Source organism: Acipenser ruthenus, chromosome 41 (genome assembly GCF_902713425.1).
Source record: "Acipenser ruthenus chromosome 41, fAciRut3.2 maternal haplotype, whole genome shotgun sequence".
NCBI lineage: Eukaryota > Metazoa > Chordata > Actinopteri > Acipenseriformes > Acipenseridae > Acipenser > Acipenser ruthenus.
The window spans coordinates 5,198,617-5,221,109 of NC_081229.1; the positions used below are offsets into that span (position 1 = coordinate 5,198,617).

The 22,493-nt window shown below is 41.0% G+C and overlaps 3 protein-coding genes across 7 annotated transcripts in view; 2 read left to right on the forward strand and 1 right to left on the reverse strand.

The window, feature by feature from the left end:
• Positions 1–40: 40 nt before the first annotated feature.
• On the forward strand, positions 41–1,847 carry LOC131709028 (secretory phospholipase A2 receptor-like). Its single transcript, XM_059010634.1, has 3 exons — positions 41–102; positions 451–825; positions 1,434–1,847. The coding sequence occupies exons 1-3, from the start codon at positions 72–74 to the stop codon at positions 1,826–1,828; spliced, it is 801 nt and encodes a 266-aa protein (XP_058866617.1). The 5' UTR covers positions 41–71; the 3' UTR covers positions 1,829–1,847.
• Positions 1,848–2,287: 440 nt separating this feature from the next.
• LOC117433868 (E-selectin-like) lies at positions 2,288–3,888 on the forward strand. Its single transcript, XM_034909519.2, has 2 exons — positions 2,288–2,472; positions 2,671–3,888. The coding sequence occupies exons 1-2, from the start codon at positions 2,394–2,396 to the stop codon at positions 3,051–3,053; spliced, it is 462 nt and encodes a 153-aa protein (XP_034765410.2). The 5' UTR covers positions 2,288–2,393; the 3' UTR covers positions 3,054–3,888.
• A 527-nt stretch (positions 3,889–4,415) lies between these two features.
• Positions 4,416–22,493, reverse strand: part of LOC131709094 (uncharacterized) — a 29,253-nt gene continuing 11,175 nt past the window's right edge. Inside the window, exons 1-6 of one of the 5 annotated variants that reach the window (XM_059010968.1) lie at positions 21,793–22,004; positions 14,301–14,606; positions 13,250–13,546; positions 9,515–9,844; positions 8,461–8,739; positions 4,421–5,365 (exon numbers count right to left, since the gene is read on the reverse strand). In XM_059010968.1, the coding sequence (XP_058866951.1) occupies positions 5,175–5,365; positions 8,461–8,739; positions 9,515–9,844; positions 13,250–13,546; positions 14,301–14,606; positions 21,793–21,853 (1,464 nt within the window). In that variant the 5' untranslated portion in view covers positions 21,854–22,004 and the 3' untranslated portion in view covers positions 4,421–5,174. The other 4 variants (XM_059010964.1, XM_059010967.1, XM_059010966.1 and 1 more) reach the window with 4 other exon arrangements.

Consider the following 22,493-nt stretch of genomic DNA (forward strand, 5'->3'; position numbering starts at 1 on the left):
ATCATGGGTTATTCTTACTGTCCTTTAGGAAATACAATCCCGAGTGACGGAGCTCATCAGAGACAACAGCAATGTGCAGCCTGGCTTTCCTCGTCGTGTCCGGTGAGTTTCACTGTGCTGTACTGATCAGTATGATTCAGATGATCACATTTAATAGACTGATTCTGCTAGTTGTGTAAGAAAGTATTCTTGATTTAGAAGAGCTACACAACATGAAGGAATGGATCTCTCAGGCTACGCTGTTGCACCATTCACTGTTGCACTATTCAACTGTTGCGCTATTCAACTGTTGCACCATTCATTTTAAAAAGTCTGTTTCAAATCAGGACCTCTTTTACAGCACGTTTTAGATGCTTTATTGCCTGAATGGATCCTGTCACTAAAGCACGGCCCGTTTTATTATCCAGTGGCCTGAATATTTTGACTCCTGTTGTGTTTTTGTTGTTGTAGCCTGCACCTTGATCGGGGGTCTCTCAGTCTGCTGCCCTCAAAGAAGATACCACGTCGTCAGAGATGTAATGACCTGGGACCAAGCTCGCCAACACTGTCAAAGTAATTTCACTGATCTGGTTAGTGTTCCCAGTGAAGAGGAAATGCTGGCAGTCAAGGCACTGATTTCCCGGGTCTCAGATTACATGTTTTGGTTGGGTCTGCGCAGAAACACAGTCAGCTCGCCTTGGGAATGGTCAACCGGTGTGGCCTTTCAATACAGTAAATGGCTGAGTTTGGAACCAGATGCTAATGGAGAGTGTGGAGCCATGATTCCCACCGGAGAGTGGGGAGCTGAACCTTGTGCTAACCTTCACAGCTTCGTCTGCTTGGCAGGTAAGGAGAATTGATTTCTGAACAGAGTACCCAGCTTGCTAGTTATTTTGATATTGCAATATATTTTTATGATGATTACAGTCATGTAGTTTAACATCACAATGTTCAAAACATTGATTCTTTCAAACAGTCCTTTAGTGACCTCTTGAAGTAGAATGCAGGGACGTGATGGAAACGCGTCATGGAAATATCTGGATGGAACGATCAGCACGTTTAGTGTATTGATACTGGAGTTTTGAAAAAAAAATACCATTAAGAAAAAACTAAATGTACGTTTAAAATAAAGTGCACTGTTGTTATAAATAGTTTATATGCTACTAATATTACTTATTACAAAAACTAAACATGTACACAAGAAGCACTATTGCACATTAAAAAGCATGGTTTTACTTCAGAATTGCTCAGTGCATGGTATGACATCTTTACACAGAATATAATGACCTATGAATGTGACAAATCCCTAACTGGTTGATTTATTTTAAGTGATTAATAATAATCATACTACTACTAATAATAATAATAATAATAATAATAATAATAATAATAATATTTACAGTCCTGTTACACTGTTGTGTTTCTCTGCAGGACCTTCTGCGCTGTGCGGTCAGAGGGAGTACTTCCTGGTTCACACAGTGAAGAATGCGGACGAGCCAGAGAACACTGCAGATCTCTGTACACAGACCTGGTGAGCATCACAAGCCAAGACGTGCTCCTGGATATCGAACAGCTGATGAACAAAGACACTTCCAATACCGACTACTGGATAGGACTGAGGAGGGACGGTGGGTCTTGGGGCTGGGGAAACGGGGAAACTTTCAGCTACAGCAACTGGGGAGAGACATGGAGCACTTCAGACTGTGTGACGATCAAGACCTCTTATTGGAATTTTGGGGCATGGCAGGTGAACAACTGCAATGACAACAAGAAGTTCATCTGCTACAAAGGCAAGTCGCTTCTGAGTTATAGAGGCGCTTTAGATCAGCTACCTGCTCAGAATGTTTAATTTCTTACCTGCTTATTATCCTATTATGAGGTTAGTTGATTCTTATGTGATTCCGCACAGATATACAGGACACCACCACTGTTCAGTCTGACTCTTCCCAAACAGAAGATGGAGAACAGCAATCCCAACATCCTTCCACGATGGCCAACCCCTCTCCTCCTGCAGCAGCGGGTGGGTACAGAGTCATATGGCTGGTGTACGGTCAGGGATATATGGAAATAATAACTTGTATAATGCAGCAAGACCATGTAATGCCTCATAGGTCGAGTAGGATCTTAAAATAAATTCCATATCTTACTGGAATAGAATGTAAAGAGGTAAAACCCGGAGTGATAGGATCATATTCACATTCCCTGAACAGGTATTAGGACCCCACATCCTGTCAGTAGTAACCACACAATGCACAGAAGTAATTAAGAGGTTGGTTGATTCTTTCTATGTGATCTTTTCCACAGATCTACAGAACACCACCACTGTTCAGTCTGACTCTCAGAACTCTCCAACCACCGGGGCAGCCACTTCCCAAACACCAGATGGAGGAGAACAATCCCAGCAGCCTTCCACGATGGGCGGCACCTCTCCTCGAGCCAGCTCCCCTGGACACTCAAGCTCCTGGCTCTCTGGCACTTCACCCGCAGTAACAGGTGGGTACCGTGTCGTAGGGTGAAGTGAAACCAGACCCAAGTAGCCTAAACTGACCAATAATCTGAACCACACAGCTCTCATAATGAAATGCAGACTGAAGCAGAATTTCAACAAAGCTGCATTTGGATGGGCTGTATTAGTGACTGTATTCATTATTAGTTTTATTTATTATTATCATTGTTATATCTTTTTACCAGTCACTCCAGTCCCTGAGGAGCTCCACCTGATCTCTGACAGTATGGTCTGGCCGGAGGCTTGGCAGTACTGCAGGGATCACTACACTGACCTAGTGAGCCTCACAAGCCTGGCTGCACAGAACAGAGTGTCGGAGCTCGTCAGGAACAGCACTGCGTCGCGATACTGGATCGGCCTGCACAGAACCGTGGTGTATGATAAATGGTACTGGGTTGCTGGTAAGGATAAGAGGGCCCCCCTAAACTACACTAACTGGGCCCCTGGGGAGCCCAACAATCCTTACTATGAGCACTGCGGAGAGATGGTGCTGAGGGAGGATGGGGGGGCTGAGTGGAATGATCTGTGCTGCTATGAAAAGCTCCCATTTATCTGTTTCAAAGGTTAAAAAGGTTTTATAGCACTGCTTCTCAAACATTCTATAGTATAAAGTCACTTTAGTCTAAAAAAATAAGCAATTTACAAAAACTAAACTTTGTTGTATAAATGTGGCATGTGTGAATAATAATGCAAAACAAAATCTTGTATCTGACAGAGTTTGGCAATGCCAGAGTCCTGTAGAATAAATGACTGTGTAGCAATCTTAAAGGGGCAATAATTACTTAAGAAAAGACTCCTCAATACTGATTGTGAGGAAGTGAGGTGGGGAAGCATTATGGTGTTGCACAGGCTTCAGTGCACAATGCTTGTCTTATGGGGTTCATGGCACAGCGCAACTCTAATATGATTCCCCTCCTCACTTCCTCACAATCAGCATTGAGGAGTCTTTTCAGAAGCTGCTGTTCACTTGTTTTTCTTTTAGTTCAGGATACGCAGCTATTTAAAATGCCAGGCTGTAGATAAACTGCTGCATCCTGGTACCTGTGCTGTAGGTCACTGGGTCTGATTGAGGCCGGACCATTGGAGAGAGTTTGAACTGCAATACATGGACTGATCAGCTACTAGGAAGCAGCAGCAACTTGGTTTAAATTATTATTATTATTATTATTATTATTATTATTATTATTATTATTATTATTAACGTTTTCTTTTAAATATCTACATTTACAAATTGAAGTATAAAACACAAGCAAAGGACAAAAAGAGTTTCAACAGAAGGAAATGGGCCAGTGATCCTATTGCTGGGGATAATAAGATATAAGAACATGGATTTTAAACCTTGGGCAGCATCATATAGGATGTATTGTTAAGAGGGAAGTAGAGAGGGTGAAAGGGTCTTATTTAATATTTTTCTAATTTCTTCTTTTTGCCTTTAAAAAAAGATTCTATAATATTTAAGTAGGTTTTGTACATTTAAATAATGCTTACATATTTCAGTAGTATTTAAAATGTTTGAACTTGTTAAATTAGTTTTTACATATTTAAGAAGGCGTGTCTGTAGTTGGGTCCTGGATCTTGTCATCAGCACCAGTATAACAAAATCAAATTAAAACTTTTATTTTCCTTGTTTGCACTTTTGTGTTGCTTCCCTGAGCTACAGCAGAGCGGACATTCATACCCCCCTGCTGCTGCAGGTAGTCGCAGGAGTGTGCCTGTTTAGAGAACATTAGAGTGACAGAAGGAGGGAGGGAGGAAGCTTGTGTGCATGTCTGCCTGCCTGCAGCTGAAACTACCTGCCTCTAGGGAATATACCCAAACTGGACAGCCAACAGGGCCTGGTTTCTGATGATGCAGATTGCACCTAATGCTACTCTTGGATGAATGTAGTGAATAGGCAAACTGTAATCATATTTAACTAAACAAAATAGAAACTATGTTATGTACCGAGTGAGTCTCTTCAGTCTATTTTGATTCTGTATTTCTGAATATATTGATATGATGTATGTTTTGCTGATATAAAAATAAAATGATTTGATCTGAATTTGTCTTTTGTTTGTTTATTTCTCTAATTGTAACAAAACCTGAAATGTATTTCATTATGAACTAAATAGTTTTAGTCCCAGAAAAACAAATGAATGTCAGTACCAGTAATAGTTATACAGTAGCTAGTCTGAATACAATACATCTTCTGAACACTGTATAGTTCTGAGGACAGTAATACACCAAACCTTAGCCAGTGTAAAGATCTTCTCAATCACATTTTTCAGGTGTTACAACCCTTATGAAAGTTTCTCATAGTAAAAGCCAACAGCTATGGCCAAACGTTTTGCATCATCCTATAGAATTAACTAATGAACCTGCTGAATAATGTCACGTCAACCTATTGAATTACATACCGCTTTGTAGTTTTCCATATACTTGATGACTTTTGTAATATCATTTTGTAGTTTCTTTGATTACATGTTGTTAAATAAAAGATCTAAATAATCTTTATCATTTTTAATTTGTTATTATTGTGTCTCAATTCAAAAATAGGTAATGCAAAACTTTTGGCCATAGCTGTATCAAAGTGTAATAAAGCAGAGTGAAAGCATGGTAAAGCATAGGCAAGCATTGCACAGAAGAGCTAGGTATGGTAAAGCATATTGAAAAACAAGGCAAATTGTGGTGAACCTATATAAGGGAGAGCCTACAATGTGGCAGTGATTCCAGGGCTGACAGGAAGTCCCCTGACGGGCGTGAGCTCTATCCCTGACGTCACTTCCTCTGCTGCTCGCTTGCTCCTCTTGACGTATACGACAGCTCCGATGATGGCGGGGATTATGAGAACAGCACAGAAGATGAAGACTCTGATTATCAATTCCACTTTAGAGACGGACACTGAAAGAAAAAGAATTAGTGCAATTAAACTACTTATAAATCATTTATAAATCATTATTTCCGAATCATTTTTTAAATCAATTTTTAAATGTGTGGCAAAGTGGTAAGTGGTAGCAGGTGTATAGCAGGTGCAGTGCGGATAAAGTAATTCCAAGAACGCACAGACAGCAAAGTACGGGTGAAAATGATTGTTTTAATGGTTTATAATCCAATGGTCTGATGACCCGCCAGTAAATAATAAAGAGCTGGCAATACACAACAATGTGTATTGCACAGTAATAAAGCGAAGGGTTGCAGTCCCGAAAATAATAGACACGGTACAAAACACACACAATTAGACACACACGATCACTGTTCCAAAGTGAGTGCGCTCAGTGCTTGTGGTGAAGTACAATATAATATGTGCTATTAGTGAAACAGGTGCTGATAACAACGTTTATTCGTGATGGTAGTGCAGTGGTGATCCGGTTTCGTGCTGGCCCTCGGCGACAGCTCTGGATCTGTGTTTAGCCATCTAGTGATTACAAACACAGACAATTACTAAACAGACAAAGAAACAAACAAAACACTCACGAACTCCTTTCGTTTATTCATTTTGGGCAATCTCCCGGTCCTTCCAGTTTCCACGTAACAAAAACCCAAGCGAAGGAAAAGATTTACAATTCTCCAGCCCCTTTTATGCGATTATGCATGACCCCTTGGTAAACGATTGCAGCTGATTCTATTGCTTGCCGCTGCTACCTCGTTTACCTTCCAGGTCAATACATTCCCGCACTGGAGTCTCGTCTTTTTCCAGGCTGACTGACTGACCCGACCCAGGGAATGAACTGTCAGGACAACCTGTCCAAAGCCTTTCCCTTTCGCTACTTTGTATCCTGACAGGTCGAGAGGGAGATTTACAACCAGAACTCATTATATTTCCGTCACAATATGTTTCAAAGTGTTGTTAGTGAAAAGTGTTGGCAGATCTGCAGCTATTTGCCTGTATTGTTAGTAAAGTGGGTGTTTAGGTGGGGGAAAAAAGTATTAAGTTTGACTGATAATAAACTGCGCCCTCGATATTTCACCTTGGCCATTAAGTACTTAAAATATTAGAACACAAGTGGTATTTATGTAATTTGCTACATTCTAAATCAATATCTCGTCACAGAAAAAAACAACAACATGTAAATCCTTCGTTTTGGCTACAAACTGTTGGGTTCTGTTTATTGGCAGTAATCAGACCAGTGGAATGTCACGCCGGCTATGAAGCTCAACATAGAAAATGGAGCTTTATCATCACTGTGGATAAGAAAACACCAAGAAATGGATCATTAGGCTTCAGTTTCTTATTTTATATTGAGGCACCATAAAAGTATCTGAAAGGCTTTATTTGCATAATCAACAATTACTTTTAGACTTATCTTTTGCGGTTAACAAAATTAGAATAAGTTATCATAACAATATAGTTAAAGAGAAAACTAAAATAACAGGTTAAAAAAGCTTCAAAAATGACAGAGTATCCTGTCCTCAAATGAGGACAATGGCACCTAATGGGTTATAAAGCACTGATTTGGCTAGTTAACTGTAGGCCATGTTGACAGTGAATGGTTAAAGTCCTACATGTTCTGTATTGGGGTCTTTCACACATTCACTGTTTTCAATGTGAAATAATGGGGAGGTCTGTACAAGCACTTTCCCTACTATTCTGTTCTTTTGAGGTTTTATTGAAAAATTGAAGTGAAAAATGCTGACGTCCTACATCATAAAACTGTGAACCTGTTGGATCAAAGCAAGAGAGTAAAGAAATCATTATCCTGCAGGAAGAGGCACTAGCTTGACTTTAGAGTCTGGAAAGCGCTTTAAAGTGATTGCATCTCACAAAGTATTTCCATACATATTAACAATGTGCATTTCCATTGGATATGTGCAGTTTTAAAAGAAACACATGTTACATAAGAACATAAGAAAGTTTACAGACGAGAGGAGGCCATTCAGCCCATCTTGCTCGTTTGGTTGTTAGTAGCTTATTGATCCCAGAATCTCATCAAGCAGCTTCTTGAAGGATCCCAGGGTGTCAGCTTCAACAACATTGCTGGGGAGTTGGTTCCAGACCCTCACAATTCTCTGTGTAAAAAGGTGCCTCCTATTTTCTGTTCTGAATGCCCCTTTATCTAATTTCAATTTGTGACCCCTGGTCCTTGTTTCTTTTTTCAGGTCAAAAAAGTCCCCTGGGTCGACATTGTCAATACCTTTTATGATTTTGAAAGCTTGAATCAGATCACCAAGTAGTCTTCTTTGTTCAAGACTGAATAGATTCAATTCTTTTAGCCTGTCTGGATACGACATGCCTTTTAATATTATTATTATTATTATTATTATTATTATTATTATTATTATTTATTTCTTAGCAGACGCCCTTATCCAGGGCGACTTACAGTCGTAAACAAAAATACATTTCAAGACTCACAGTACAAGTAATAATTCAATTAAAAGCAAGATAAAAATACAATGACTTTGGTTCTTTTAAACCCGGGATAATTCTGGTTGCTCTTCTTTGCACTCTTTCTAGAGCAGCAATATCCTTTTTGTAACGAGGTGACCAGAACTGAACAGAATATTCTAGGTGAGGGCTTACTAATGCATTGTAAAGTTTTAACATGACTTCCCTTAATTTAAATTCAACACAACACATTTTAAAACAGCGTGCTTCCCTTGCCTTGCTAAAAGTTACTGCTTAAACTTCCTAGGTCATTCACCCAAACAGTGTCTTCTGGGTCAAAGCATGTTACTGGCTGAAAGCATGTCAGTAAATAGGGGTAGCAGCTGATTGGTCATTGACAGTGAAGAAGCCAGTGAATGGGTGGGGACACTTTCACTCTACAGGTGAAAAACCCAGGAAGTGCAAGACTTGCTAACAGAGATTTCTTTAATCTAGTGTAGTAGCAGTTGCTGTAACATGTGTTTCTTCCAAAACTGCACATTTGGTGCCTATGTAATGAACAGATGTAAAATTATTTGAAACAACTACATCATTTCCAAGCAGCCCGAGAGATCCAATCCAAAACAGAACCTAAAAACACATTTAAAAAAATTATTTAAAGCATTAATATCACCTGGTAATTGAATGAGATACTGCAGGTAGACTCTCTGCTTCCCCTCCTCCTCCACACTGCACCTGATCTGCTCAGAGCTCTGCAGGCCAGTGAGAAACAGCTGGGAGCTGGTGATGTTCGAGCGGATCAGAAAACCCTCTCTAGCGCCGCCGTGCAGACTGTTTCCGTTACTGTCGCTCCATAGCAGCTTGGCTGGTGGACATACAAACCCACAGGTCAAGGAGCAAGTCAGGGTGGGGTTGGATCCTGCCTGCAAGGGTGAGATCCGGTCAGCACTCCCTGGAAAACAAACACATTTAATCACAGTTCATACACCTACAGTGCATATCAAAATGATAAAAACCAATGCAGGTTTATTACCTAGTTTTACCTACTCTCTGAATATCTTGGTGTGACCAATTCAATCACATTGCAGTCACTGTTTCAGTAATCCGTTTATAACGAAGAGCAAACACCCCACCCAATTGTTTCACCTTGATTGTAAATGGAGAACGCATTCTGGGATGCTCTCTCTCTCTCTCTCTCTTTAGAGAGAGAGAGAGAGAGAGAGAGAGAGAGAGAGAGAGAGAGAGAGAGAGAGAGAGAGAGAGAGAGAGAGAGAGAGACGGCTCATTAAAGTCATTTGTAGCTGAAGAGGGGAACCTGTTCAAGGCAAGGCTGCCAAGATGTGCATTAAACAAACAGGAGGGTCTGAGTGGTAAGGGCATCCAGGCAGCAGCTGCACCACGCCAGTCATTCTGCATTCCCACACAGCAAGTACCATTCTGCATTCCCACACAGTACCATTCTGCATTACCACACAGTAAGTACCATTCTGAGGTGTCATGCACTTGTGGGATGGCCTGCTTGCTTATTGAAATGCTTTGCTTGTATTTTAAGAGGGCATGGTTATCTATTCAGACAGGGATCTTGATAGGGTAGTGCTTCATCCCAGCAGCACAATCCAGGAAATATAAGGGACAAAATAACCAGAAACGTTGAACCTGGACTTGAGATACCAGACTTGAATGCACCTCTCATCTGCATTAAACAGGAACATATTGACCAGACTTACCAGAGAGTACGTTCAGAGCCAACACCTGAAGGGGTTTCTGAAGGTTAGAATCGTTGTGCTGTGAACACCGATAGAGCCCACTGTCTGCTGTCTGGACACTGCGGATCAGCAAGGAAGTATTGACTGCCATTGCCAGTCTGTTCTTGTCTACCTCTTCAGCATTGGTGAGTACATTCCCACTGGGTCGGAATGTGAATAGAGTCTTCCAACTCGTGGTCCCAGATCTCTGAAAGGACCAAATTAATTGCTGCCCTGCCTCTGGCTGAGCAGTCTTTGCACAGGGGAAGTGAATGAATCCTCCCACAGTGGAGTACACATCTTCAACATTGACTGTGGGAAATAAAAACAGCACAACTGATTTAGCTCATTATTACCTGTTTATTTATCAGATGCCTTTATCCAAGGTGACGTACAGAGACTAGGGTGTGTGAACTATACATCAGCTGCAGAGTCACTTACACATCTCACCCAAAAGACAGAACACAAGGAGGTGACTTGCTCAGGGTTACACAGTGAGTCAGTGAGTGAGCTAGGATTTGAAGCAGGAATCTCTTGCTTACAAGCCCTTTTTTAACCACTGGACCACACAGCCTCCAGGAAATTACACTGAGGTGCTTGAAGTCTGTATATAAATAAATACCCTGGTGTATGTCCAAAATGAACTTTTTCTGCAGGTCCAAACAATCCTACTAAACATGCTGTTTCACATCACATACATGCAAGTTACATACTTAGTTTGTAACAGCTGAATACAACAGAGTACATAAAAAACACCAGTTTAAATATATAACATAGTTCATAGCTGCATTCCTACTAATCTTGGGATACAAAAAGGTTGCAAAGGCTAAGTATGTACAGAGGATACTGACAAAGTAATTTTATAGCTGCTGGTGCGCACTCTCTACACAGGTCTACACATGTGCAGTTTTGAAAGAAGCACATGTCTTAGCAAACGTGTTTTCAATTTAAAACATGATCTCTGGTACCGAACGACTGTAGGTTCAAGGAAGTTCTCAGTTTGCTTTACTTTTTAGGAAGTTTGTTACTGTGTCACTTCCCAGGTCACTGCACCTCAGCAGTATTTTCTGGCTGAAAAGCCTGGCAGTCAGCAGGGGTGGGGACAATGTCATTTTCAAGGTGAACAGACCTGGTAAGTTAGCACGATATGTCCTTGTAACAGGGGGAGACCTGTACTGATTCTTCTGATGTATTCAAAGTGCTGCAGGAAGAGGGCAGCAGCCATTGAATATTCGCCTGTCAGTCATGGCAGTGACACGGAGAGGTAGGAGAGGCGTGTGGGCTTTCCTTCTCTCTGAATGGCTGAGAGGGGGATTGCTGGCCCTATAAAAATAACATTCTGCTGTTCCCTCAGGTCTGCCCTTCTGAAAAGACGTGCGGAGGCTCTGGTCCAGAACCGAGACACGGCCGGGGAGGAAAACCCCAAAAGAAAAGAGAACAAAAGAAAGAAAATAGTGTTAGCGGGGATAACCGTGGGCAGACCCCATCAGCATTTTTAGCAGGCTGAGGGAGCGGCGAGAGTAGGACGGAGACCCGGACCGTGCGGGTAGTGACGGTCGGGGTGAAGCTGCCGAGTGCAGCACCTTTTATTTGTAGTTTTTGATTACTGTGTTTTATTTTCCTTGTTCTTTTCTCCTTTTGCTTATTCTTTTGTTTGAGCACCTGTGAGTGCGCCTGCATTGATAAACGGTTCCGCCTCTGGTATCTCTGTGGCTCTGCATATCATCGCTGATAGGCAGACCACAGACAACAGCGCCCTCTGCGGGCCAAAAAGTGGAACTGCCCCACCATTAATAAAACTGGACACCTGTTGTTTCAAGTTCACTTGTGTCTCCCTTCTGTCAGTGAATTACCCACCACCCTTCCATATATATATAGTTTTAAAGCAAACATCCATGTTTGCTATAACATGTGTTTCTATCAAAATTGAGAGTGAAGAGAAGGAGCGAGCACGGGAGGAAGGAGAGTGAAGAGAAGGAGCAGCACGGGAGGAAGGAGAGTGAAGAGAAGGAGTGAGCACAGGAGGAAGAAGAGTGAAGAGAAGGAGCAGCACGGGAGGAAGGAGAGTGAAGAGAAGGAGTGAGCACAGGAGGAAGGAGAGTGAAGAGAAGGAGCGAGCACAGGAGGAAGGAGAGTGAAGAGAAGGAGCAGCATGGGAGGAAGGAGAGTGAAGAGAAGGAGCGAGCACAGGAGGAAGGAGAGTGAAGAGAAGGAGCGAGCACAGGAGGAAGGAGAGTGAATAGAAAGAGCGAGCACGGGAGGAAGGAGAGTGAAGAGAAGGAGCGAGTATGGGATGAAGGAGAGTGAAGAGAAGGAGCGAGTATGGGATGAAGGAGAGTGAAGAGAAGGAGCAGCATGGGAGGATGGAGAGTGAAGAGAAGGAGTGAGCACGGGAGGATGGAGAGTGAAGAGAAGGAGCAGCATGGGAGGAAGGAGAGTGAATAGAAGGAGCGAGCACGGGAAGAAGGAGAGTGAAGAGAAGGAGCGAGCACGGGAAGGAGAGTGAAGAGAAGGAGCAGCACAGGAGGAAGGAGAGTGAAGAGAAGGAGCAGCACGGGAGGAAGGAGAGTGAAGAGAAGGAGCGAGCACGGGAAGGAGAGTGAAGAGAAGGAGCAGCACAGGAGGAAGGAGAGTGAAGAGAAGGAGCGAGCACAGGAGGAAGGAGAGTGAATAGAAGGAGCAGCACGGGAGGAAGGAGAGTGAAGAGAAGGAGCGAGCACAGGAGGAAGGAGAGTGAAGAGAAGGAGCGAGCACGGGAAGGAGAGTGAAGAGAAGGAGCAGCACAGGAGGAAGGAGAGTGAAGAGAAGGAGCTAGCACAGGAGGAAGGAGAGTGAAGAGAAGGAGCGAGCACGGGAAGGAGAGTGAAGAGAAGGAGCGAGCACAGGAGGAAGGAGAGTGAATAGAAGGAGCAGCACAGGAGGAAGGAGCGTGAAGAGAAGGAGCGAGCACGGGAAGGAGAGTGAAGAGAAGGAGCAGCACAGGAGGAAGGAGAGTGAAGAGAAGGAGCGAGCACAGGAGGAAGGAGAGTGAATAGAAGGAGCGAGCACGGGAAGGAGAGTGAAGAGAAGGCATAACAAGCCGGCCAGTAGAGGATGAGCGGAGAGGACGAGAGGGAATATAAGAAGACACGAGGGATTGGAGATAGAGATGAAGGGGCAGTATGATGAATAGAATGATACGCAAGAGCAAGGGACATAAATTGAAAAAGAAAATAGATAAAGATACAGAGAGAAATGACATAGCAGACATATAAAAGCAAATGAAGAATGATAAATATTTTAAATACACAACTAACTACGTAATAAAATAACACAACACATAACAGCACAGACGCACCCAGAACAGCCTTGTGTCCTTTTCCAATGTTCTTACACGATTGCCACACACACTGCTGCTCACACCGGCAGGGAAAATGAATTAAGAGCAACCCTGAATCAGAGGCAGCAGAAACTGGTGTGTGATGGACGAAGGTGAAAACAGCAAAGTCCAGTGATGTGCTATGACCCACAGAGGACACTTGCAATGATGTTGTTATTGTTTGAAGGAGAATTAAAAAGAAACAAAACAAAATAATAAAAAACACTCTTTTTGCCACCTGTTACTACAGCCTCAAAACAGCCAGTGAGTTCTATACAGCGGAAAGTGCACTGCAGGTCATGCTTATTGGGTTATTTATTATATTAGCCACAAACACTAAGCAATGATATGAATAATACCTGCAAGTGTAGTGGTGTAGCTATACGAAGCCTTTACTGCACCTCCCTCAGTTAGGTCACATCTCCATCTCCTGTTGTGGTCTGATTTCTGCAGCTCCAGAGACAGAATGGAATGTGTTCTGTAGGAAGTGATCTTGAACATGTCTCCCTGCAGGGCTGTGCCTTCATCATCCACCCAGGTCAGTTTAACATTGTCAGGAACTGACCTGCAGTCTGCAATACCACCATTACACACCAGGGTGCATTGTAGAGCTAAATCGATGCCTCTCATTAAGTCTCTACCTGGGACAGCTGTAACTGAAAGGGAAACCAAAGAGCAACGGTATTAAAGACCACCGGTATAAAAATAGCTAAATATATGTGCCACATTAACATATCTGTATAGAAAGAGTGCTTTCAGTCTGTGCCTTCATCTCAAATAAAAGCTGTTTCGATTTAGCTGCTAGAACTTTACTTGCACATCAAGTGACACCTACCAATGAGTTTCTTCAAAAGATCCAAGAAAGTTAGGATGCACCACACACTAACTCCTGTCAACCCTATCACACGTGCACACTCTTCAACAGCATGGCTTCCCATGATGTCTGATTAGAAACAAGTCTGCCAGTCCCAACGTACAGATTAAAGACTTCTGGTTGCCATGTGCCCTTATAAAGGTTTGCACGGTAATATTTGTTTTGTTTTTAATATTCCATGTTTTTTTCTATCACTAGGCATTTTGCTTTCGTTAACTATGTTTTTAAAATGATTTACCAAACATCTCTTTAAAATGCCAACCTATGCTTTCACTGTACTTTATCACACTCTGCTGTGCTGTTACTATGGGATACTTGACCATGCTTTCACTGTACTTTATTACACTCTGCTGTGCTGTTACTATGGGATACTTGACCATGCTTTCACTGTACTTTATTACACTTTGTTATGTTTTTATTATGTTGCAGAACTATGATAAGTAAAATTAGTATGTGTGTGTATGATACACGAGTTATGGTAATATAACTGGTTCTAATGCCACTAATAGCTACTTTAAACACTACAACACACTTACTGGTGAGCAGGGTCAGAAAAACAGGAGTTCCTCCTGAATGAAAGTACCCATTTATATTTTGTTCACAGTCATACCGGCCCGCATCCTCTGTGTGCAGGTGGTGTATCCGCAGAGACGAGTCAGGCAGCACCTCCAGTCTTGCAGCTCTCTCTGGCTGTTTGACTGTAATCTTCCCACCCGAGGCCAGCTCCGAAGATGTTTCATATCTTTGACTAAAGGTCCAATGAATGAAAGAGTTTTCATATTTCTGGAATCCTGCACAAGGCAGGGTAACAGTCTCTCCCAGAGACGAGTACTGCAAGAAACCTGGAAGGAGAAGGAGAAGAATAGTACCATTACTTCTACTACTGATGCTACTGTTTTTTCCCATGGTTAAACTATTATGCATTAACATAGTTTGCCCTTGTTTTGCCATATTTATTATTTGCTTTACCATGCCTCTCTGTGCTTTACAATGCTTGCAATATAATACAATACTAGGGCAGCAGTGTGGAGTAGTGGTTAGGGCTCTGGACACTTGACCGGAGGGTCGTGGGTTCAGTCCCAGGTGGGGGACACTGCTGCTGTACCCTTGAGCAAGGTACTTTACCTAGATTGCTCCAGTAAAAATCCAACTGTATAAATGGGTAATTGTGTGTAAATAATAATTTAATTGTATGTAAAAATAATGTGATATCTTATAACAATGTAAGTTGCCCTGGATAAGGGTGTCTGCTAAGAAATAAATAATAACAATGTATATATATATATATACAATGCCTATAGAAAGTCTACACCCCCTTTCAAAATGTTCACCTTTTGTTGCCTTATAGCCTGGAATTAAATTCATATCCTACACCACAACTTCCAAGTGAAAAAAATATTCTAGAAATTTGTAGAAAATTAATTAAAAATAAAAACTGAAATAGCTTGGTTGGATAAGTGTCCACCCCACTGTAATATTATATATTAAATTGTGTATGGCTGTTCATTACCTTTCGTTGTCAGAACGCATTTCTGCACAGTGGATTTTTTTTTGGTAATATACAACATTCGATGCAAAGACGAGAGGCAGCGATGCGCTCTGCCTTTCCCTACCATTGAACTTGACCGTAAGCCGCTCTACTCAGTCGCGCAAGCGCGTTCCATATAGTCTCAGCAATGAGTGAGAAAAAAAGAACTTCGCGTCACTGCCTTAACTGTGTCACGTGACTACACTAATTCCATTGCACATTTAATATCGACGCATGCGTTCTTGCGGAAAAAATGCTACGGGAACAACTGTTGGAAAGGCACAGACCTTCTCTGCCTTTGGGGCGTGTCCTTGAGTTACCGCTCTTAAACAAACCAACCAAGCTATGCTAGCAAGTCTAACATCAACCGATCCGAAAATGAAAAACGTTATGTGTCAACTTAAACAAATCAAAACCCATACTCGGAATCGGATCGATCAAGGGCAGCTCTCACCCCTGGCGCTTATTTCCATTGAAAAGGAGACTTTTAAAACTTCAGGCCAAGAGAGAGCAATTCTACAATGATGTCACGGACATCTTCATCCAGGAGAGAAGGATGGACTTCATATACAAGTAGATATGTATGTGCAAGTATTTATTTTCATTTTAATTGTCGGGTATTGATGAGCAAATGTTTAAAGAACGGTAACAGGTTAACTGTAGATTTGGGCATTTATATAAAAACACTAACAGTATGAATTAAATCAGTGTGTACGCTTTACAGTACATTCTTTTGTGGACAATAATAACCATCAATTTGACACTGAGGTCAGATTAATGTGCAAAAAATAATGTGATATCTTGTAAGAATTGTAAGTCTGCTAAGAAATAATAATAATAATAATAATAATAATAATAATAATAATAATAATAATAATAATGTAGGTATTGAAATTCAGTGCCATCTGTCGGTTGAATCCTGTAATTACATCGGGATTTTCGTTGAGCTGCGTCAATAACAGTCTCGTTCCCAACCGTGCATAATTGGAATTCTGCTCTCTATAAGCCTGCCAATCGAATCTATGTAAATTGGGGTGTGAGACTGGCCAGTGCCTACCCAACCACTGACCTCACCACACGATACTGCATTGTCTTGTGCACCTTTAAGATTCTGATATTAATGCAGAAGTGAGTCCGGTCCCATGAGATAGGCTACGGAGCTCTTCAGCGTGCAGCAGATGGGGACTGAGGAGCTGAATCAGTGTTGAATCTCACTGTCGAGAAACAAGATGTGAGAAAGCTGGCTGCTCTTCACGTCAGCCCAACATTAGTGATGTTTTATTATGTTTAGAAAGGCATTAGGTATTCGGTATTGTTGTAATGAGCGCTGTTGAGACGGGTGATTTTGTTTGTTTTTAACCTTTGTACACATGTTGCTCTTTTTACGTTTTAAGCCAGTATTATTTAAATTAAATGATTAAAACATCGAATTTTAAGGCAGAACCGCCCTCGATTTTTTATCACTTAAAAACCAATTAGTTTACATGAAGACATTCTGATAGTATTAACATGTTTCCAACCGTCCTGCCCTTATCCTCTAAACATGTAAATCATATTTTATTTTGTGTTTTAAATATTTTGTTATTAGATATTAGAGTGTTGAACATTTTGTAGAAGATTCTATCTGGCTTGGCATGCAGCAGTAATATTTCTTCAATTGGATGTATGCTATTAGTGCGTAGGCTATATTGTGGTCATTTAGAGGACTTGAAAGAACTGAGAGTCTTTGCTCTTGTATTGTGCTTGACTGTGCGTGTCAAAGGATAACAGCGTGCCATCCTGACATGTCCTGCAGTGTGTTGAAGCCATACTTTCTATTTTGTGGACGAAATGTCTTTGTTCTCCAGTTTTAAATTATAGTCTAATTCTAAAAAAAATGTAAACATTATACCAGACATTTAGGGTATGCAAAATACAATTTATTTAAAATGTTTAAACAACTTCTTGGGGGGACCAGGAGATGTGAATAGTCAGATTATTTTCCCAAATGGTTCCATGTGGTGGGACATCCCGCATTAACATTTTTTAAAATCCAGTATTGCACCGATAGCCTTGCAGCCAAATAATATTTCTCAAGAAGAGGCAAGGCTAGCCCTCCTAGTTTAGAGAGGGGGAGTCTCTTTATTCTGGGCTGGGAACCTTCCATAGAAAATCTACCCAACAGTGACAGCACATGCTCCACTGTTAATTCTAATTATTATACTCATTATTGGTAGCCTAAAACTTAGTTCCATTCTCCACATAATATCATTATTTAAATGCAAATAAAGATTTTCCCATCCAACTAACAGTATGATTTTTCATGGACCTGGCTCCCCAAATAATATCTATAGATCAATGTCTTCATCTTTTTAGGTGTAAAGTTGACTTCACTGGCACTGTAAATGCGGGTAGGAACATGTGCACCATTGCTCAACATTGGTTAAACCCATAGAGTCCACTCACTATTTTCTGTAGGAGTCTAACCCTGTTTTAGAATAATTTTAACTCATCTTGTCGACACAAGTTTAAGAATAGTTTTAGTATGTTTTCCCAGTAACTTTGGGAACAAATCTAAACAATGCTACTTTGATGAACAATTGAAACAAGACTTTAACTGAACTGATATTGTGTGTATTTAAAAACAACAAAAATACAGAAATCGGAACCAATTGAACATTGATTGAGTTTATCTACAAGTTGTGAAGTAACTCACAATGCAATACTAAATGCAATTGAACTACTTCTGAACTGAAACATAATGCAGCCTTCATTCTTTCCAACACAACAGATGCTGCTTAACACCGTTACTGTACGTACTGTGCTACGAATCCTGCACGTGTGCGTAATCATAGAGAAGTCTGCTTGATTATGAAAATGCAAATGTTTTTTGAAATTATTTCTAACTTCTATATTCTATATATATATCACCTCGGTTTTAGGACTCATCCGAACGATGGAGCACAAGGAGGTTAAGTGACTTGCTCAGGGTCACACACGGCAAGTCAGTGTCTGGGATTGAACCTGGAACCTCCTGGTAACAAGCCCTGTCTTTAGCTAGATGCCTTCCTCAGTGTGTATTCAAACTAAATTCATTACAAAGTTCATCAAAAAGTTCATTACGTTTTATATAATGAATGGGTGATTATTACAATGAGTTCATTCATTTGTTCTTAAAGGGAAAGAGTTAACATTACAATAAAACAATACACACAAGTTGTTTTCAATGAATTATTTTAGAATGAATTCTTCTGCAACAGTCCTATTACAAAAATGCAACCAATGAAAGTTCCTCATTTAAACCTCCAGGAGATTCAGTTTGAAGCTTATGTATTAATTTAGCTTCTTTTTGTATTATATCACAATCTCCAGCCCTCCTTGGATTCTTAATCAATTCAATACTTAAGAACCTATACTCTTGAGCTGAAGACAGAAGATTGCAAATGGATGAATTTAGTTGAAAACCAGTTTGCTGAATGGAGGAATGGGTAGAGGGAAAGGTTGAGCTGATGGAGCCAGATGTCTGAATTAAGCAATCGATAAACGAGAAAGGGCATTAGTGATACCTGGAAGGTGTTGGGTTTTCAAAATAAAATTATTGATAACTAGCCGGTGAAGACGTTGCAAAAGATTAAGATAGATTTTCTCTGCAACAATGGGCCCCAAATATAGGCTGCAATAGCAATAGGGAATACCTCGAGTAAGGCTGTGGATTTAAGCTGAGGAGGAAGATTTTTGATTTCTGGAGGCCATTATCTAAGAACTATTGATTAAGAAAAATTCCACCAAAATTGATAGAAGAAGCATCTGTATGAAGTGAGAGGTCGTGGGGGGCAGAAATTAAGTCAGAGTCAATGTCAATCCAGTGCTGTAGGAGAGAGGACCACATCCTAATGTCATTCCAAGCTTCAGATGTAATATTAATGTGAGTTCAGATTTTTTGCTGTTGTAGAGAGAGCAAGAAGATGAGAAATAAATGTCCTACCTTGAGGAATGATGCGAATTGCAAAATTGAAATGTCCCAGGAGTGAAAGAATGTTCAGTTTAGAAATGGAATGGTTGATCTTAAAGGATTGAATGAGAGAGAATGCGTTCCAGTTTATCGAGAGGCAGTCGGGCTTCAAATCGAATAGTATCCAAAGTTATTCCTAGGAACTCAAGAGAGTGAACTGGACCGATGGTTTTCTCCTATGAGAGGGGGGTGCCGACTGCTGAGAAGAGAGACCTGAGTTCTAAGAGTGCTTCAGCTGGAGGGGCTGATGGAGGAGATATAAGGAGAAAGTCGTCCAATAAGTGCATCAGAAAGGGGATGCGATTTAATATTGAGTAGAATCCAGCAGACGGCTTCGGAAAGGAAATCAAAGATCTTAGGGCTGCTGCGACATCCAAAAGTTAGTTTAGTGGGGAAGTAAAATTGCCCCTTCCAACAGATGCCAAAACAATGACAGAGATAAGGGGGTATAGGCATGACTTTGAAGGCATCAGAGATGTCTGCTTTAGCTAAACAGGATCCCCGTCCTTATATGTTGATGGAACGGATAGCATCATGGATAGAAAAACCATTAGTAAGGCCAGAAATTAGATAATGAACAAAAAAACAAAATGATCAGGGTAACATTGTAGAGCATCTGATAGAGCAGGGATGTTGATGGGGGTAGAGGCGGTTAGTAATGATGAATGCCATTTAGATGAAAGAGGGCAGATGGAAGAGGATTAATAATGTGAATGAGCATCACCACACAAACTGCACATATGTAAAAAAACAGCATCCTTTGGAAATGCAGAATGAGGAATTTAAAATATTGCACAGCTATCTGCCACTGGAATATTTTATAGGTCTTCCATGAGAATCTTTGCTTGTTCAAAAAGCAGGCGGAGCTGAAGAATGAATAGGAGAAACTGCAGATGCAAGGTTCCTAAAAAAAGGAGTGTTGTTGAGAGCAGGGGAAGAATAGTTTGAGGCTGAAGAGGAGGCTGCTTTTGGACACAGAGTGGTAGAATGGGTGGTGGAAGCACAAACTCTGCAAGCAATAGCATGGAGACCAGTGAAGAATCTATTAAACAGATCAGGATCAGGTTGAGACCAAATCGATCTGTGTATTGTCCAATGCTAACCGAGAAGCTAGCCAGTTCCTGACGTCGGTGAGCATAAACTTCACAAAGCACATTGCGAAAAACAGAAAATGCAAGCACAAATTCTCCAAGAGTAAGATTTCTACACAGTCGAGGATTCTGAGATTTTAGAGTAACAGACAAATCTCCACAGTCAACTACACTTTGATCCAGAAATTCTGAGGTTGCAATAAGTATAGAGACCAAATTAACATCTTTACCTTCAATAATACTGCGTCTCAGTTGAGGAGAGAGAGAGTGGTGATGAACTACTGAAGCAGAAGAGGATCCACAACTAGAGGCGGATGCTGGAGTAAAGATTGGCAGCTTGAGAGCTGGTGTGGGCGTGGCTGAAGCAGCTGGAGTGGCGAGCCCTGCTGCTGGTGTCGTGCTGAATTCTGCCCCTTTGAGATATATGCATGCGTGACTTTCGTTGAACTTTGTCAGTGTGTTTGCTTAGGCTATTAATGTATTCATTGACGTGGTTTACCATGAACATTCACTATATCTAGACTCAGACGACTCATATAATTTTGAAATAGGAGTTTAGAAACTCAAATTAAAAGGTAGACACATTTAAAATCATCTAAACGTATAAATCATTCGCCCTTTTCCATACACTACATGCGTAATAGGAGTACAGTATTAGCAGTAAGCCGTAATCTTTATTAGCAATGAAATATTGCACTACAATAACTGAATTGCGAATAGCAGTTTGATAAGTTTGATGCATAATCCAAACAATGTTAACATAAGCGTGGAAGGCCTCGGAATAACACACGGAGAGAGCAGTTTCAGGTGAAGGGGTAACCGAAATTTATTTACAAATAAACAAAACAAAAACTGGTTCAACAAATGAAAAGTTGGTACTGCCCCTTTAAATACAGATGACCATTTACAAAATGTATTTACAGGTTCCAGGGAGAAGCGCTCGTATCTACAACAATATTGAACCGAAGTCAAGTCTGTGAATGATCCGTGCCGCCCACAGGTACTTGCTCTGTGATCTTCTGAAGCAATGTATACCTGCTCAGGTGCATTCCCAGTCCCAGGAACTCTGCCCTGACCGGTGGAGAGGCTGCCCCTTTTGTATACCTGAATTCTGCGATTATCCTATTACCTGGGATTGGAACTAGTTTTAATCAACACATCAAAGCATGGATTTAGTTAATACCTGCTGCTAAATACTTCTTAAAAGCAATTCCGAGTATGATCCTCAGCACACCCTGAATTGAAATATCCACCTTGCTTTCATTTTCACAAGCCTTATTGCCCTGAGTTTTGAACTCAGCTATGGACCTCTTCCCAGGCATGTCTATGCTTTAATACACACCTTTAATTTGAACAGACCGCTGCTGGTAAAAGCTGATCTTATATAATAATATTTAAAAAGAATAATAATTACTTACCACACCCGGCTCTCCAGCCAAGTAACAAGAAACACAGACATGAAGCTCGCAAATTCTTCATCGTTATTTTCAAATGAAATGTGCAGCTTATCTGTTAAAATACAAATCTGCACTGAGGAAAATGCAGAAGTGACTGTCATGTTGCAAGTTTCCTGTTTGTTTCACAGGAGAAAAAATGACCAAGCTGAAACCACGACCACAATGACCAAGGAGGATGGAAATTACATTTTATTCTTAGATTTGCAATTCTGGTATTGCTCTTGTTAATTGCCTCACTGGTGTGAGTCTTGATTTGCGGGTTCACCTACACAAAGATCTCTAAACAAATGTAACAGCAAGACAGAGACGCAGAAGCCAGGAAACTGCAGTACAAGCGCTAAACCAAACTTTAATAAAGAAAAATAACACAAAAATACAAACAAAAAGGCACAATAAAGGTTTAAACAAACATACAAAAATACTGTTCAGGCTGGGCAGAGCCTTCACTGAACTCTATGTGCAGAAACAGAGTAACAAAACACAGTGTACATTCACCAAACTCCTCTCCCCAAATGGAGCCCTGGGCTCTCCTTTTATGGGATCTAATTAATCAATAATTAGCGATTATCTAATTAAGCCTCCAGCCACATTCTCATATGTTTTTGGCTGGGAGGAATTAACCCCATCCCTGCCAACCACCACCTAAACACCAATAAATATAC